The 17,532-nt window shown below is 33.9% G+C and overlaps 1 protein-coding gene and 2 long non-coding RNA genes across 4 annotated transcripts in view; 2 read left to right on the top strand and 1 right to left on the bottom strand.

Annotated features, from left to right (window-relative positions):
* LOC119643437 (paired box protein Pax-6-like) overlaps positions 1 to 2,738 on the top strand; it is a 73,380-nt gene extending 70,642 nt beyond the window's left edge. For both annotated transcript variants that reach the window (XM_038042782.1, XM_038042781.1), the window contains 2 exons: positions 247 to 354; positions 434 to 2,738. In XM_038042782.1, the coding sequence (XP_037898710.1) occupies positions 247 to 354; positions 434 to 603 (278 nt within the window). In that variant the 3' untranslated portion in view covers positions 604 to 2,738. The remainder of the gene's footprint in view (positions 1 to 246; positions 355 to 433) is intronic.
* Positions 2,739 to 14,930: 12,192 nt separating this feature from the next.
* LOC119643442 lies at positions 14,931 to 16,743 on the top strand. The gene is made up of 4 exons (XR_005248290.1): positions 14,931 to 15,133; positions 16,155 to 16,188; positions 16,258 to 16,562; positions 16,649 to 16,743. It is a non-coding gene; the product is annotated as an uncharacterized LOC119643442 (long non-coding RNA).
* Positions 15,834 to 17,326, bottom strand: LOC119643443. The gene is made up of 3 exons (XR_005248291.1): positions 17,169 to 17,326; positions 16,101 to 16,216; positions 15,834 to 16,043 (listed from the first exon to the last, which is right to left on the bottom strand). It is a non-coding gene; the product is annotated as an uncharacterized LOC119643443 (long non-coding RNA).
* Positions 17,327 to 17,532: the final 206 nt, after the last annotated feature.

Below are 17,532 nucleotides of genomic sequence, written 5' to 3'. Positions count from 1 at the left end.
TCTTCCTCAAGTTTTCTTCCTCTTTGAAAAAACAAATTGCACTCTTTTTTCTTGGCTAAGTATTTTGTTTTGTATATAAATACACTCCTTCTTTGTGTCTAATAAAGTTCAATATTTCCTAATTGATTTGCCTTATAGAAAGAAAACTTAAACAAAAATAGAACATATCTTTGGTGCTGTGTAAAAAGTCTGCAAAATTGCTAAAAGATAATGAACTTATATATTTTTTTTCTTTCAAAAACAAAGCTTGTGGTTCTGTGGTACCATCCACGGATTATACTTACAGCCCAACGTATGCACAATATGGCAACGCCTACGGAACCTATGGCTACGGATCAAGTAGTGGCTTACTTAGTAAGTTCTTGAAATATTTTAAGAAAAGTACAAAATAAGATTTAATTAACTTAGTTCTTTTTCTTCCCAAATATTGCAGATTCGTACTACTATGAGGGTGTACAAAATCAAACCACGAACCCAACTGCTTCAAATCAGGAAATACGTTCCCCTTTAGCGGCTACGCGGGCTAATTCGTTGGCATCGGCAGCCTCACCTACTGGCAGTGCTTGTACTAAATCTGAATCGTCGGATATTTTTCTTGTCTAGTGATTTTTGAAGTATTTGCAGCAGATAATCATCTATAGGCAATTGAGAAGAGCGAGGGATTGATAACTCTGCTACATATTAGCTAAATTACCAAAACCAAGCAAAATGTGTTTTTGCGGCGTGCGCCGCACTTTTCGATAAGTAGCATTAGCGTGCGTACATATATATTTACATAAATATATGAAATATTATAGCAAATCAATCGAAGCTCGATGTACGTCGCATATTGCATCATATACGTTGTATGTTCTATATTTTTCCAATTTTGTACCATCTGATAGATTAGTACAAACTAAGATTTAAACGCTATGTATTATTTTATGAAAATTTTTCGATAGTTGTACGGATCCTTGTGCAGAATCAAAGTTTTGAACTCGACATGGTTCTTGGAATAAACAAAAATCTAGGACCACAGTTAACACTCCCAACTTAATTTAATGAAAAATGGAAGATCGTATTTTTTTGCAAAGTATAGGTATGGATTGATATGCGTGGTCTTTTAACATAATCTAGAAAAAGTGATAAGAACGATTTTGGTTCTTATAGAAGTAGTTTTGAGTTGCTAATTACCATTTGAGTAGGCGGACTTATATAACTAAACCACGACTACATCGATTTGGCTATGCATACTTATTAACATATGAAACAAGTCGTTAAAAAATATATATAAAAAGTATATAAAAATGCATTGTATTATTAAAAAGATATTGACTACAATATAACTGTTGGAGAAAAAATACTCACGCATATTTTAATCCAATCAATCCTCCAAGTCGTATCCGGGGGTGGCTAGAAAATGTATTCTACATAAAATCATGGTAAGCTTTTTGGATGTTAGCGCACATTTTCCACGACTCAATAATTTAACTTTAAGACAATGAGGCAGCTTGAAATGCAATGACCGTCATTTGGCTGGTTTTATGCGTCTCCCAAAGAAAATAATACAGAAATGGCACAAAGAAGATAACTCTTTAAGGTGATGTGGCTAATATCATTCGATCGATATCAAAATGTCCAATATGCTCAAGTACTTTATCTCTAAAAAAATTTTTTTTTCAGTATAAATTTATTTGCTTACCCGGTTTTAAGCGAGGACATGATTAATGTGAAACCGAGGTACTTCTAGTGTACAGCTGACTACCGCGACTGCAAAAGTTCACTTTCTCTTTTGGGATTGCATATTTTATGAAAATATTTAGGTTTTTATTTAGGGCTAGCAAAGATGCATAAACCAAAATGTGTTTGGCCTTGTAAATTTATGTTTTGATAGCTATATATTCGGTGTAAATTTAATTTTAATTACGACCAGATATTCTATACATATCACATATTAAAATTTTGTTGGTTTGTTAATTATCAATAAATGTATCAAGAAAAATACAAGATATTTATACATTCTTAACAAACATATGTTTAAATTTTCAGTTTTAAAAGTTATTTTGGCTTTTGACCTAATATGGCCCTGTCTGTAAATACTTTGAAATTTTCTATTCTCTATTTTGCTATTTCCAAACATAGTCAGACAAAGAGAGGAACGCAAGCGCCTTGCTTACACACACATAACACCTAACTAAGAGAAATAACAAAGGTATGAAGTAAAGATATTCGTCTGATATATTTTTTATATGAGCAATCACTCAAGGGACGTCCCCTATTCCCGTAACGTTTGAGGAAAGAATTGAGGACGGAAGAAGGAAGAAAGAAATAGGGTAGTGTTGGCCGCAATCTAGTGGATGTGTGCCCAATCAAAAAGTGCAATGCCTTCATACTCCGAGTAGTTACGACCAAAGTAAACTCTATCGCACTGGGATTTGACCTCGGAAACACTCACATGATAGTCGCGATTTTTACCTATTCGGTTACTCATGCGAATAGATACGTCTGATAAAAGACTTATAGGCAAGTATCAAAGGCTCCTAACTCTTTCTCTCCCTTCCTCTCGCGACCTATTTTTCTTTCTCTTTACCAATTGGTAAAGAGATATAGATAGAACTATCTATCTTAAAACTTACGTTGATTCGGAATGCACAGTTCCTTCCGCTAAGGAAGTTAAATTGAACTTATGAGATCAGTGTACATTAATAAAAGAAGCAACTACCCTTTTGCTATTTATCGTTCTCCATGAACAACGAAGCTATTCTTCCTACATGTAAAAATAAAAGAAAGTATAGCGTAAAATAAATGCACTTAAGAAAAATTATTACGTAACTAATGTGAAGCTACCAAAATTAATTTTCTTTTTTATTTCTAAACATTTGAATTTAATCTAAATACATATAATTTATAAACACTTAATTTTTAAGTATTTAATGCTTTTGTGAAACTTGATGACATTGGACATGTAATTAAACATGACTGAAACGTTAAGGCACTTTTTAACGCCTTAATTTGTGCAAAACTGATCGCCAATAAATAAAATATATACCTTGGCATTGAAATTTGAAGTTTGAACTATAGTTTTATTGCAGAAAGAGTGAGTTAGAGTAATTATTTGCTTAACCTACATCATTATAATCACAAAGGAACAAAAGGATATTGGGATTCATACAGTGTATATGATGTACGCACCGGAGGAAAATTAAAGTTAGATATCGCAAAAAGGGTTGAACAAAATTATGTATTACCGCTTAGAAAAACTTAATTTATAAGAATGTTGTTGAATAAGCTAATTTCATGATCTATTTTTCATTATAACTTAAATATTATGGTTTCTAGTACATCTACATTCAGTAGTTTGTGCCACTTTTTAGTAAAAAGGTCGCTAGGCAGTTGTATATATAATTCAATAATTTATTCGGATATATTTAAAACTTTTCAATGTGACTTAGTCCACATTTACCCCGTACTGGACAGGCCTATAATACTAGGACTTTTATTGAGAGTGATGCCATTTAATATTTGAAAAAAAAAATCTGTTGAAGTAAGTTGTGTTTCTTTTGGAAGCTTAGACATTCCCAGTATGTTGTGAACAAAGTATCTTGCATATATTCACGACGTCTTTGAACGCACTGGCTCACTTCCTGCCTCTGATTGTTCATCATTCTCTTCTATATTATGGCGTCGATGGCGTCGATATTTACTTTGCATACCTAGTAACCATCATATATAGTATTCTTTTCCAAAATAAATTAAAAGTAATACAAGTAATTCACTCGATTTGGTAAAAATACGTCAAAAAAATATGCATTTTTTTTCATACAAAAGTATACTTTTCGTGGAAGCCCGTATATTGGAGGACGACCAAAAATTTAATTATTTTTCAGATTTTCTCGTAAAAAACTAGAAATTAGACTTTATCTACATAATGGCTTGCTTTTCATGATAACACCTACACGTTCGGGTGTAAATAAATAGATCTATGTGATTCAAATTCCATAAAACTTTCTTTGCTCAGTTGCTACTAACCAATTTTCATCATAAAATATTATAAATCATACCTTTTTTTTCAAGTACTTCCTATTGATGAGAAATCTTATATGAAGTGGGTTCCAAAAAATAGCCTCATTTATTTTTATGTCGAATTACTATTATGAACAAAATTTCATCATAAAACATTAGCAACTAGACCTTTTTGGCATATAAATCTTTACATATCTTAAGAATTCTTATATAGGATGGTACCCAAGAAAAAGACCTGTGTGGTCTAAGTTTGGTTAATGTACTATTATAAACCCATATTCGCAACGAAATATTAAAAATTAAACTTTTTTGCCATATAAAAATTCACTTTTGGTACAAACGGATTTAGAATGTGGAAATATCACTACACTGTAAGATTTGCCGAAAGAAGTTAAGAATTGCAATATTTTTACACCCTGTGATACGGTTTTGCGGACGTGCTTAACACACGGGAGAGCTTAAGATAGGCCTGCATATTATTCAATTCGAAATCATTTTTTGAATTAAGCTTGTCTGTCCATCTGTTCGTTTGCTCGTCTGAGGCCTGTCCCTGTAAAGTTATGTTCAAGCTACAGATTCCAATTTTTGATATATTTTGATGAAATTTGGTACAGTGACCAAGGACGAACCCTAGTGAAAATGGTTGGTATCAACTCTTTCGACCCATATAACGCTTTATTTAAAAACCTCTGAAAATCACGTTGAAGATGATGATGAACCAGTTCAAAGTTCAAGTTTAGTTCAAAGAACTAAAGCTATTTTGCGAATTTACCAACTTTGCCGTTGAACGATTTGCACCGTTCACATATGTCAAGAATATGGCGCATAAATGATAAAAATTCTGTCAGTTTTATGAAGTTTTTCAAAGTTGTCATCAGCGAATATGTTAATGCACGTAACTTTGTATTTTCAATATGTTTCTAAAAATTCAAAGATTATTTTCAAAATTTTAATTTTCCAATGTATAATACATGAAAGTTGAGGTGTTGCCTGATTTATTGTTAATCGAGAATAACGGCGCAACGAACACTCACTATATAAAATGTTCCGTAACCGAACGCCACTTATCTACTTTAAGAAAACTCCTTTTTTCACTTCACAAAATTGGTTAATTGCTTTCTTGTTTATTTCTATCAAACAAATCTAGCTTTTGGTAAGCATTCTCTAAATATTTTTCTGATGCTACAATAAAAACTCGTTCCCCGCTTTTCGATGTATGTATATTTTACGAAAAGTCAATAAGCTACATGATGATACAATAACGTTGAATGCGAGAAATTTTAAACAAAATTTTAAAAACGGTTATTTGACTGCGCATGGTACGTTCCATATTCCATATTGGTGCGAAATGTTAGCACTTCTTCACATTTAGTTGTCTCTGGAAAAAACCTTTATTTTCGAATCGATATTATTCGCACTTCCGATTTTGATTTTTTAATAGATAAAGCAATTTTACGCCAACGTCGTATTTTTTTTTTTTGCCGTTTTAAACATAATCGCGGAAGACCAACTGTTTATTCAGTATGATTCGAAAGACTTAAAGTGATCAGAAAAGCCGATTCTATTACCTTGAATTGGCAAAACAAGCGAAACAGAACACAAGGTTTTTGTGCGAATTAAAAAAATGACTTGTATTTTCTTTGTATATAACTTAGTTTAGATATTGATTTAGTGTAGATATTTATTTAGTTCATCACACTAGTTGCAGCTAAAATAACAACAGCCGAATATTATACTAATTATTATTAAAAGTTTAGTAGAACGTATAAAAAGGGAGGCAAATAACAACTCATATATAAATAAATAAGAAAGGAAAGAAGAAGTATGCAGTAGCACACAGGCACACCCACAATGGGTACAGATCCAAATTGCGAGCGAAATCATAAGTCATTGCAAACATGCACAAACTTGGCAAGCGATAACACTAAAAACGCCAGTTAGTTAACGAATTGTGGTGAGATGCTCAATTTTTATTTTATTTTACCAACTTATACATGAAATTCAACTAAAGAATATTATGGGCGAAACCCGTGCATCTTAAAAGTAAATCTTACACGGAAAAAACTAGTATAATAAGTAGCAAGATGAAAAAAGAAGAATATTAAAAGTAAAGTAACTTAAAAATAAATTAAAAATAATGACTCATGTATAAATATATAAATAAAAAAAGAAAATAAGGCATGTACACAGCAAGCACAGAATCACATCCGCAACAAGAACAGATCCAGGTTATAAGTGAACCCCTAAACGATTACAACCATACGTTAGCTTGGCAACCAACACGTTAACAACACAATATTATTTTAAATAAGAAATGAGATATTAAGAATAAAATAATAGCTTAAGTCGCGCATATTAAGCAAAGTTGCTTTAATAGACTTTAAAGAGGCTCATATTGTGAATAAGTGATAGACATCATCTAGGTTTGGGAAAACAACTCTGAGTCGGTTAAACAGCTCATAATTGACATTACATTGATTAAGCTTAATCATGATAAACTGGCTAGAGAAGCGGTTAGGGACATTAAAGCCTATCTCACGAAGTAATGCGAGCGAGACAGTTGTACCATATATTAATTTGATTACGAAGGAAACCCCAAGAACAAATCTATGTTTCTCCAGTGACGGTAAGGATTATAGAAGCAACCTATTTTCATAGGGTGGAAGAGAGGCAATCGGGTCCCAACCCAAATTCCTAAGGGCAAGCAGCAAGAATTGCTTTTGAATAGATTCAATTGAATCTACGTAGCACCTATATGAAGGAGACCACACAACAGAGGCATAGTCAAATATAGGTCTAACCAAACACATATAAAGCCTTTTCGAAACATAAGGATCTTCCAGCTCTCTGGACTACTTCTTTATAAAACCAAATGCAGACCTAGCTTTGCTTAACGAGAACTCAATATGCAAGTTAAAACGTATCGTGAAATAGAACGCCTAGATCTGTGAACAAATCGGCGTCCTCCAACTTGTGCGAATCAATGAAATACTGAGTAATGAATGACTTCCTTCTTGAGAAAGAAAGCTTCTAACATTTATTTAGATTTAGTTTCAGAAGATTCAAAGAACACCATGCAACCAAATTATTCAAGTCACTTTGAAGTTGATGTGATTACGATTCTACGGAGAAAAAAGAAAACATCATCAGCATACATTAAGATCTGGCTGGAATTAATCACAGATTGGAGATCATTAATGTATAAACTAAATAAAGTGGGACCTAAGTGGCTGCCTTCAGCTACGCCAGGCGTCACGGGGAATTCATCCGATGTGATGAAGTTAAACAATATCCTGAATGATCTATTGTGCAGATAAGAGTTTAACCATTTCAATAAATAGAAAGGGAAGCCAGAGACTTGGAGTTTAAAGATAAGTAGTTTATGGTTATCCAAATCAAACTCTTTGCGAAATATAACAAGTAAACTCTAACAGATTAGTGACCGTAGATCTTACTTTTCGAAAGCCATGTTGGAGTGGAGAAATATACGAATTAATGGCAAAGGCCAAATGCTGAGTCACTATTCGCTCGAACAGCTTGGACAAGACACTCAACTTGGCTGTGCCTCTGTAGTTCTCAACAAATTGTCTACTTCCACTCTTGTGGATAGGAATTAGGAAACTACTCTTCCAACACGAAGGGAAAACACCTAAGTTCAAAGACAGGTTAAAAATCTTTGAGATCACACCACATAACTCGACAGCGCAAGATTTAAGCACACATGATGGAATTCGACCAGACCCAGGCGCGCAACAATATTTTAGAGAGCTCAGCCCTCCAAGAACGTCATTTTCAGAAATAAGCACATATGGAATTGAAACCAAGTTAGTAAACGGTAATGAGTAGTTTGCTGATAAATCAGAGTTCGCAGTCGAAAAGTTTTGTCGGCAAAGAGATCTGAAGTTTCAGTATCATCTGAGAAGCCAGAGCCATTAAAAAAAAAATGGGAGCCATTTATAGAGATTTTTCTTTTATAATTAACAATCTTAAGAGAGTATTTAGGACTAGCAAACAGAGAGGATTTAATGAACTGAAGGTATCAGCAATAATATTGGTGGTTGAGGGAATTAAATCTATGTTTTGCCACTGAGTAAAAGAAATAGTCGAAGGGAGAACCACTTTTCCACAAGAGTTTTCAAAAGCTGGTTTTTCCTATTCTTGTAAAATTTAGTTTTCTTATTAAACCACGTGGGACACCTGCTGACTGCGAAGACTGCTTGATTGGAATGGATGTAGAAATAGCTAGATTTAATATATTGTTGAACGATTACAGTAAGCTATCAATACTTTCAGCTAAGAAATCAAGCTTAATATGTGAAAGATATAACTTTAGCATTGAAATATTGATTGTAATGAAATCATAATATTTATTTGAAAAAGTCGAATTTAGAACAGTAGAAACGTTCAACGAACCATCATGCTTATAATGAAAGCAAATACATATTGCTGGATGATAAGGATCCTCAGGGAAACTAAAAGGTAGGATTAACAACAATCGCAGAAAAATTGGCAAAGCAAAGATCAAGCAGTCTACGGCTGCAAATAGTCAGAACTTTCACTGTAACACCAAGTGACTTGAGGCAAATTGAAGTCACCCCACGCAATGACTATATCGGCAGATCTAGATTGCTTGGCCACTTCACAAATGAGGGCGACCTGTTTCTTACAAATGGAGCTATCCGAATTTGGTGGAATATAAGTGTACTTTATATATAACGATTTATTAGGAAATTTCGCTCGAATGGCGATAAATTCAAAATCGGGAGTAGTGGGAAATTCAATTGCATAAGACGGCACTACCGCATATATAGCAATTAAGGAAACTACTCTTTCAGCACAAAGGGAAAACAGATGATTTCAAGGAGTGTTTAAGAAACTTTGAAACTACGACATACTGCTTATCAGAGGATGGTTTCAGAATAAATGATAGAATGCCGTCAGGCTCCGTCTCATAGCTATATTTTGAGGGCCTCAAATATGTAAACAGTCGTTTTCTGAAATGACCAAGTTAGAATTGAAATCGAGTTGGTTAGCGGATACGGATAGTTAACAGTTAAATCAGAAGCAGCAGTTGAAAAATTACGCCGGAAGTATTCAGCAATATGCCAACAGGAATCGAAACGATTCAACGGAACCTGCGGGGGATACATGGAGATTTTTCTTTTGGAATTGACAAACTTATAAAAATATAATAGTGATCACTTTCCAATCATAATCGATCTTAAACTTTCAACGTCCTCTGCTACTCCAGCAAAACAGTCCAAATTCCTCCTAGATAAAGCGGATTGGATCAATTACTCCAAACAGGTGGAGTCATTTTTGAATTCAAAGCCATTTAACGGGAACTGCAACCATGATGCTGCTATTATGTCTAAAGCGATTCGCACGGCTGCTCATCTTTCTATTCCTCAATCCAACACCTCTTTTAAACGAGCTAGGGTTCCTTGGTGGAACAACACGCTTCCGTTTTTGAGGAAAAATAAAATGGATCTATGGCACCGCTTTAAGAGATGTCCTGATCAGAATCACTTGTTATTATACAAAAAGGCCAGTGCTCTATTCAGGAAGGAATTACGGAAATCAAAGGCACTTAGTTTCGAACTTTTCTCGAGACGAATTCACAGAAATACATCAATGAAAGTTGTCTGGAACAAAATCAACAGACTTAATGGGACTTCAAACCTGAACCAAATTTCTGCCATCTGCACTCCCAATGGAACTTTAACTGACGCAGATGAGATTTCTAATTACTTTGGAAAAGTGTGGTGCGAATACTCCTCTGACAGCAACTTCTCCAGTGCTTTCATTGAAAATAAAAGGACTCCAATATCTCCTTCAAATAGTATTGACAGATGTGCCATGTTCCTGGAAAATTGCGTACCTACCTCAGAACTTGGAAGTTGTCTCTCCAATTTGAAGGGGAAGACACCTGCTCTAGACCGCATCTCATACCAAATGATCAGTGCTATGTCTAAAACTAGTAAAAAGAAATTACTGGACCTATATAATACGGTATTTATGACTGGCCATATACCCTACATGTGGAAACTGGCAACAGTTGTTCCAATTCCAAAGTCAAAAAATGTCTCCATCGCATCTGATTATCGCCCAATTTCTCTTTTATCTTGCCTCTCTAAGGTTTTAGAGAAGATTATGGCATCTAGATTATCTTGGTTTCTTGAATCCAAGAACCTGATAACAAAGCAACAAGTTGGTTTCAAGTGGGGTAGAGGATGCATCGACGCTCTGCTACATATTGATTATTTCACAAGCAATGCAATTTCCGAACGAATTCACGTAACAGTTCTCTCAATAGATTTCGAAAAAGCATTTGACAGAGTTGGTCTTCATGTTATCTTAAGACTCTTGAAATCATGGAATGTTGCACCCAAATTTTTCAACCACATCAAGTCATCCATGTCGCTTCGGCGATTTAAAGTTAGAATCAACAATCATCTCTCTGATTCCTTTCCGCTAATGAATGGCATTCCGCAAGGATCTCCTCTCTCTGTCACGCTTTTCCAGATCGCTTTCAACGAAATTAGCGAAATTCTTTGCCGTGTACCAAGAGTGGAACCTTGTCTCTACGCGGACGATGTATACATTTTTACAAAAGAAAAAGACAACACGAAAGCAATCAACATCCTCGAATCTATTGCATGTGAGATCACCACATGAGCAAACTCGTCAGGAGCTATAATCTCTATACAAAAATCAAAAAAAATGCACATTTGTCGAAAACAAATGTGCGATGCAGGAAACCTACTGATGCATATTAACGACTTACCAGTACTAAATGTGCAGACGCTCCATGTTCTCGGGCTCACGTTTTCAAACAATTATCGTTGGAAAGCACACTGCCTTCGGTTAAAAAACTCCCTTTTAACAAGGGTAAATTTCATACAGTACGTTGCTTGGAGAAGCCATGCGCATATTAACACTATCGCTTATCTTACCAAAATGCTTGTGTTAAGCAAGATTGACTGTGCTTTGATAATTTATGGCAATAGCTGCATATCTAATATCAACATCCTTAAACCGGTCTATCACCAAGCCGTTAGAGCAAGTTGTTATGCTTTTCGGACGACGCCCATAAATAATATTATAATTGAAACTGGTCTCCCAACTTTAGAAAATAGACTTTATGAGTTAAAAGCTAAAATATTCCCTAGGCTTCTTAATTCAAACAAATCCATTCTCGGTGATGACGTAAGAAAGATTATTATTGCGAAGAAAATTCCAAAGTCACCATCTGCAATTGACCATTGTTTGTGCATCGCAAAGCAATTGAACATTCCCTTAAAAATTGCCCGCTCTTTTGGTGTTAAACCTCCCTGGATTTTGAAAGACTGCTCTTTTGACATCTCTCTGTCTATGCACAAGAAAGAAGATACTCCAAATTACGTCTTCGAGAATCTAACAGCTGAGAAAACTCAAATACTGGCGAGTACTGGCTGGAATCTTTTATACACACACACGCTCAAAATTTTCTGGTCTGCCTCCTGCTTGTGCGGTGGTAGATGCTACAGGACGGGTTCTTCTCAACCACATATTTCACGAAAGTACTTCAAATTTCATAACCGAAGCCAGAGCTATCCTTCACGCTGCCAACCTTGCCCATAAAAACAAACTCGAAACCGTCATTGTTACCGACAGTTTGTCTGTATTACAAGCTACTCGGAACCCTTCGACTTTGAGATGGAGCACCATCAACAAATTAAGGAATATCATTACAACACCCGGCGAAAAAATTGAAATGATTTGGTCACCAAATCATGTCGGGAAAAGAGCCGGCTGATCGAGCGGCGAAGTATGCTGCTTATGCACCTCTAATTATGGATGATGTCATGGAAATGTTGGATCTTCAAAGATACATTGTAAAAAAGTTAAAGAGAAAATTACAGAAGGAAATCTACAATACCATCATCAGCACTACTCTTCTGCTAACACTCAATTAATTCCACCTTTATATCCAACAAATGTTGAGAGAATCAAGACCCAAACATTTTCGAGAATTCACCTTGGCCATACAGTTGCAACTCACCAATGGATCCTGAAGAAGTCTTCTTCCAGCAGATTGCTGTTGTGGACAAACTCTTACCATAAAGCACATTCTCTGCGACTCCCTCAACTTTTCCTTGGCTAGAAGTATTGCATTTGGAACGATTAACCCTTTGAACATTCTACAATCAGCTTCAGAACAGAATATCAATTCTATACATTACTCTATTAACACTACTAAGCTCATTATCTAATGTAAATTTTATTTTTTTTTTTTTTAATTAGAGCCGATAGCCTGTGTTGCTAGTGCTCAATGTCTTTTTTTAGTTTAAGAATTCATTTCATTAGTCTAAAGTTAAAATAATAATAATAATATAGTAAACAAGAAGCAGCTATACACTTTTGGGTATGACATATATATTGATCCATTTTATGTAATGTTTCCGTGGTGGAATTGCATTGACCATGGTCGCGAATGTGTAGTAGTATTGTTGACATAAATTGTACTGAGGATAGTTACATATATTTTATGTGGATTGAAACAGGAGAAAAAAGAAGGAAATTTTTGTTCTTATTATTTATGACTGTCAAAACCAAAATAACGACATTGGGTTTTCCGATGAAATAAGGAAACAAGCAAAAAAAAAGTTCAAAGTGCTTAAACATTTTAAACTTTTAGTGTGACAAACGGCAATACCTAAATTTTAAGAGTTCATTTTAAGTTTAAGTCAAGTTAATTAATTAAACTTACAATTTGTGAAAAACCTACTGAAATAGTAGCCGCAGCTACTATGAAAACTATAAAACGTTGCAAATTCCAATCAAAGCCGCAGTAAGTAAAAATCAATCGCCAAATGGAAAAAATTATCTATTAAAACAGCGATTTGCTTGTCCTCTCCTAGACTCCTGACGCTGTGCATTAAAGCGCTATGCAATATTATTAACCATGTTTCATGCGTCTTCCATTAGAAACAGACATGGATTTTGTGAAAGCAACTCCCCAGCGAATCTATTTTATTACATTAGAAATTACTGACAATTAATGATTTAGACAAATTTTTTTATCTTGAAAAGTTTAGCTTAAATAGTACATAGTTCCTTTCCTTGTTTCAACTCAATGAAAACAATTTTTAAGCTTTCTTTAAATCACTTCTGTTTTTAGTTAAAATCTTGTACTTTGGTAGAATGCATATTAACACATTTCATAGTTTTTGGTATTATTGTCATTTTTTATTAGAAGCACGTATTCACAAAGATTTATCAGTCGCAACTATAAAAAAAAAAGATGCAAAAGACGGCTGAGAATTCACAAAAATAGCCTAAAATAGTAAGCAGTAAAGTGTAAGCAAATATAATTTAGAGCAGCAACAAAATAAAAACGTTTAAGAAAGATTTAATGGAAATGCTGAAGTAGTTAGCAAAAATGAAAACACACTACATGAAAAGCTTAAAAATAACAGGAAATATGTGTCATGTATAAAGACATTATAAAGGACATAAACTACTGGAATCAGAATAAGTATTGCTCCTAAAACATTGCTTGATCCAAAAGTTTATAATACATATTTAAAAGCTGCTTTTAAGACGCGAAAATTTTCAGAAATCCACCTGCGTCGTTATGTGTCTATACAATCGTGATATATTTGTTATCAGAAATAATGGTATTAGAATAATGTTTAATGTGGAGTTTAATATCACGATTAACTAATTACAAGGAAATAATAGAAGTTAGCAAGAAGGTTTGACGACTGCAACGTTTTACAACTTAACTCAATGAATTTAATTTAACGACTGTGCGAATTTAGAACTGACGACCGACTAATGACTGACTCTAGTTTCTCTGTGCTTCTTTGCAAATTTATATCATTCGTTGTACACTCCTCTATCAACTCTCCTCTATTTACTGGTCTGCGAGGCACCTGCACTTTACATTTGGCGATTCTGTTCATCATTTCTACAAGATGATAATAGTTTTCTTCCTCATCTTCTAAAGATTTGTATGGCTTCATATAATCAAAACAGGCGGTTGTATTACGAGCACTTTCAATGTACGCGACGTTTTCAACATCATAGTGCCTGTTACGTTCTATATTGACAATTCGATATGGACCTAAATACTTTTTTGCCAGCTTTTTCCCTGAGCCTAATTGTGCCCTTTTCATGGTCGCTACTTCTTCAACTTCATAACTCCTTTATTTCTTGCGATGTCTATCGTAGTGCTGCTTACATGCATCTGACGCCTACTGTATTTACTTTTTAGCCCCTTGACATAATTTATTCCTTTTCATATGTGTTCCGAGCAATGTTTCAATTCGTGAAAACTTCGTTGAAACATTTAAAGTGAAGTTTATCGCCTTGTCAACCTGTCTAACAACATTATATCACTCCGATGAATCAACCGATGGCGATTGCATCATATTTGCTACTATACTTGGAGTTATTCTTTCTATCTAACCATTATCCCGAGGCACACCAGTTTTTATCCGAATATTTTTAATATTATTTTCTGAACAAAGGCTAATAAATTTTTTCGACATGAATGTAGAACCTCTATTGGTAGTTATTCTTATTGGATAACCAAAGACATTGAGAACACGTTAAAATTTTATATATCTCTTTCACAGGCTGTTGTTTTGCGGCAAAATATCCATAATGTATAGAACATACTTTTAATTTTTACTATTTGCGTCTAGTAAATCTAAGTAGTCGATGTGTAGAGTGTGTAACCTGTTTTTGTATGCAAATTAAAAAGTCCCCTCGTTTTCCCAATCCACTGTTGTGAATTATTCATCCAACGCAATTCGCAATACATTGGTCTACATCTTTTTCTACGTGTGTAACGTAGTATTGTTGTTTAAAACCTTGAATTGTTTTCTGTACAGCAGAATGAGCCTGATCGCGTATGTTTTTAATAATTTCAGCTCAATACTATTTGACACCAACCAAACGTCGTTACCGTCGACTTATTTGTATATTAATCCTCTTTTTTCTACCATTGGGATGTGGGCGACCTAGTAACTCCAACTCGCAGCCATTCTTCTACTTTATCTTTAACAACTTTACATTCATTCATTGGTAAAAGTGTCGTTGACGACCATACGATGGAAATATATATATAATTATGATGATTGTAAGTACAAACGTTTAACGACTGTACTGTATTTTTGACTGTATTTTTTAACTCCACATATAACATATAACAATATTTATTTCTCTGTGATTCTATATAATGTTACTTCATTCGTTTTACTCTTCGCTATCAGCTCTCCACCACCTTGCATATATATACGTAACACAAACATATCAAAAAAATTCTGCTTAATATTTATATATTGATTTACACTAAACGATTATTTTTTAACATTTAACATTATACTACTTACCTCTTAAAATTTTTTTTTTGCTTTCGAATTTTCTACTTTGTTTCGATTTTGTAAGTAACAAGCAAATAAGAACTAAGCCAATGCGATATAGCTTGTATGTCCAAATTAAGGAACATTTGTAACAGTCGTTATATGCAGTCAGATTAAAATGTATGACTTTAGGTTTTCCAAGGCTTAATCCGATTTAAAAGCAGTTTTACAAAGGAAAAAAATAATAAGTATAATAAACTCGGTAAAAACATTATTCAAAGTATTAATGTTGTGGAGAAATGTAGTAGTTCGAATTAATATTATCAGAGGTAACTACAAATTAATTCCTTTAGGTGAGCATCGTTGTGAGTATTAAAAAGATCATTTAGGTTATTGTATATATTAAGGTGGTTAAAAGACTAAATTTACGTTGGTTAAAGGTTTAAACTTGAGCCGACTCTTTTTTATTGCACATTTGACATATATGGCAACATTTTTCTGAAGCTGAGCAAATGACAAAAGGTTAAACAAAGCTGAAGTCAGTACTCCAGTGATTTTGCATCTCAAATTCTGCTTCACAGATATTCAACCACCGTGAAAGTAGAAACGCTATTACCACGCGACCCATGTGTGCCATATAACTCTGACAGATAATTACATGCGCAAATATAGTTTAATTTATTACGCCTAAAGATTAATGGTAAATTATTTTTAGTCTTACAATATATTTCTATATATACATACTCTCCTTTTATCGGGTACTTTCTTTTTCTCTCCCATCATTTCAAACTATCGGAGAAAGCTGGTAGCTCAATGGGAAATAATTATATGGGTAATTATCACAATTCGCGTGTCTGTCGCTGAAAAGTTAAGATATCACTTTTTATCCTATGTTTTACAGAAAATATTTCGTCATAAGTAAGTTTCCGTATAGTTTAAGCAATAATTGTGCCTATAGCTTTGCTGCTAACTGAAAATACTACGTGGAAGTGAACTTGCAGATAAAGAGTGCGGGAAAATTGAAGGAATGATACTTGCTAGTAAAAAAATAGTCAATCGCAATACGGTGTTAAATTACCTAGATTTGATCCTAAAAATTATAATTGAACTAAATGCAGTGGTGGCATCCCAACCGTATATTAGGGGACCAAGCGGTTTATACAATATTTAGCAAGTAGTGAAGATATGAGTCACAGGTTAATAAAGGTACGTCACTGTTATTTCATAAAATGTTACAAATAACAAGAAAAGAAAAATTGATATCTAATATAAAAATTTTCCAATTCGTTCAGTCAGATCGCTGTAGGTTGTAATTGATAAATGCACATGTCATCGCAAAGCTAGGTAGTTCGGCAGCAATGGGAAGGCTAAATATAGCCGATTCCACGAGCAGTTACACTCAAGAAGAACGCGTCCAATTACCCTTATACAGACATACATACGGACAAGGCCTACTTATGGAAAGGATTAATCTAATGCCCAGGGCCACTATATACCTTCGGCCCATACTTTTGAGTGGGAGAAACCGAAGAAACCCTCCAGCCTACTTTTCTTATTTAAATAGAAATTTTAGCGCCTCTCTAGTATTTTAGAAAAATATAGAATAAAAAATATGGATATTTATTTAGAAAAAAAATTTCTATTCTCATTTCATTTGTGTAAAATAGTGTTTGAAATATAGTCTCCTGCTGACCGTTCAAACAATAAAAGAAAGAGAACCAAGTATATATCTACATCATCTTATTAAGTTGCAAATATAATATTAAATATATAATAAATATTAAATATAAAAAGGTAAAAATAAAAAAATACCTTGTGGGTTTGTGTGTCGACGTACACTGGAACAATGTCTACATGCTGGTGCTGTTGATAACGCCGATAATAACGACGTTGCGCAATATAAGGTTTATCTTTTTTTCTCTCACAATCGTATTTCATTTCATTGTTGTTAAAAGAAGCATGCAACTCTGCGCCAAAAAGGGATTGTAAAGTTCTCGTGTGGGAAAAAAAGTCAATTTTGACACGTGGAAAAGTGAAGAAAATGGAAAAAAAGAGAAAGTGAAAGCGGTGAAAAGATTTTACAATCATGAAAAAAATAAAGTTTTTTTTTTTTCTTTGATCGAAAATGAGTAAATAAATGAAAGTAAGAGTCTTACAAATTTAAAAGTGGAATTTA

The sequence above is a fragment of the Glossina fuscipes genome, unplaced genomic scaffold, assembly GCF_014805625.2.
Source record: "Glossina fuscipes isolate IAEA_lab_2018 unplaced genomic scaffold, Yale_Gfus_2 60803, whole genome shotgun sequence".
Lineage (NCBI taxonomy): Eukaryota > Metazoa > Arthropoda > Insecta > Diptera > Glossinidae > Glossina > Glossina fuscipes.
This window is presented reverse-complemented; position numbering and strand designations above follow the sequence as displayed.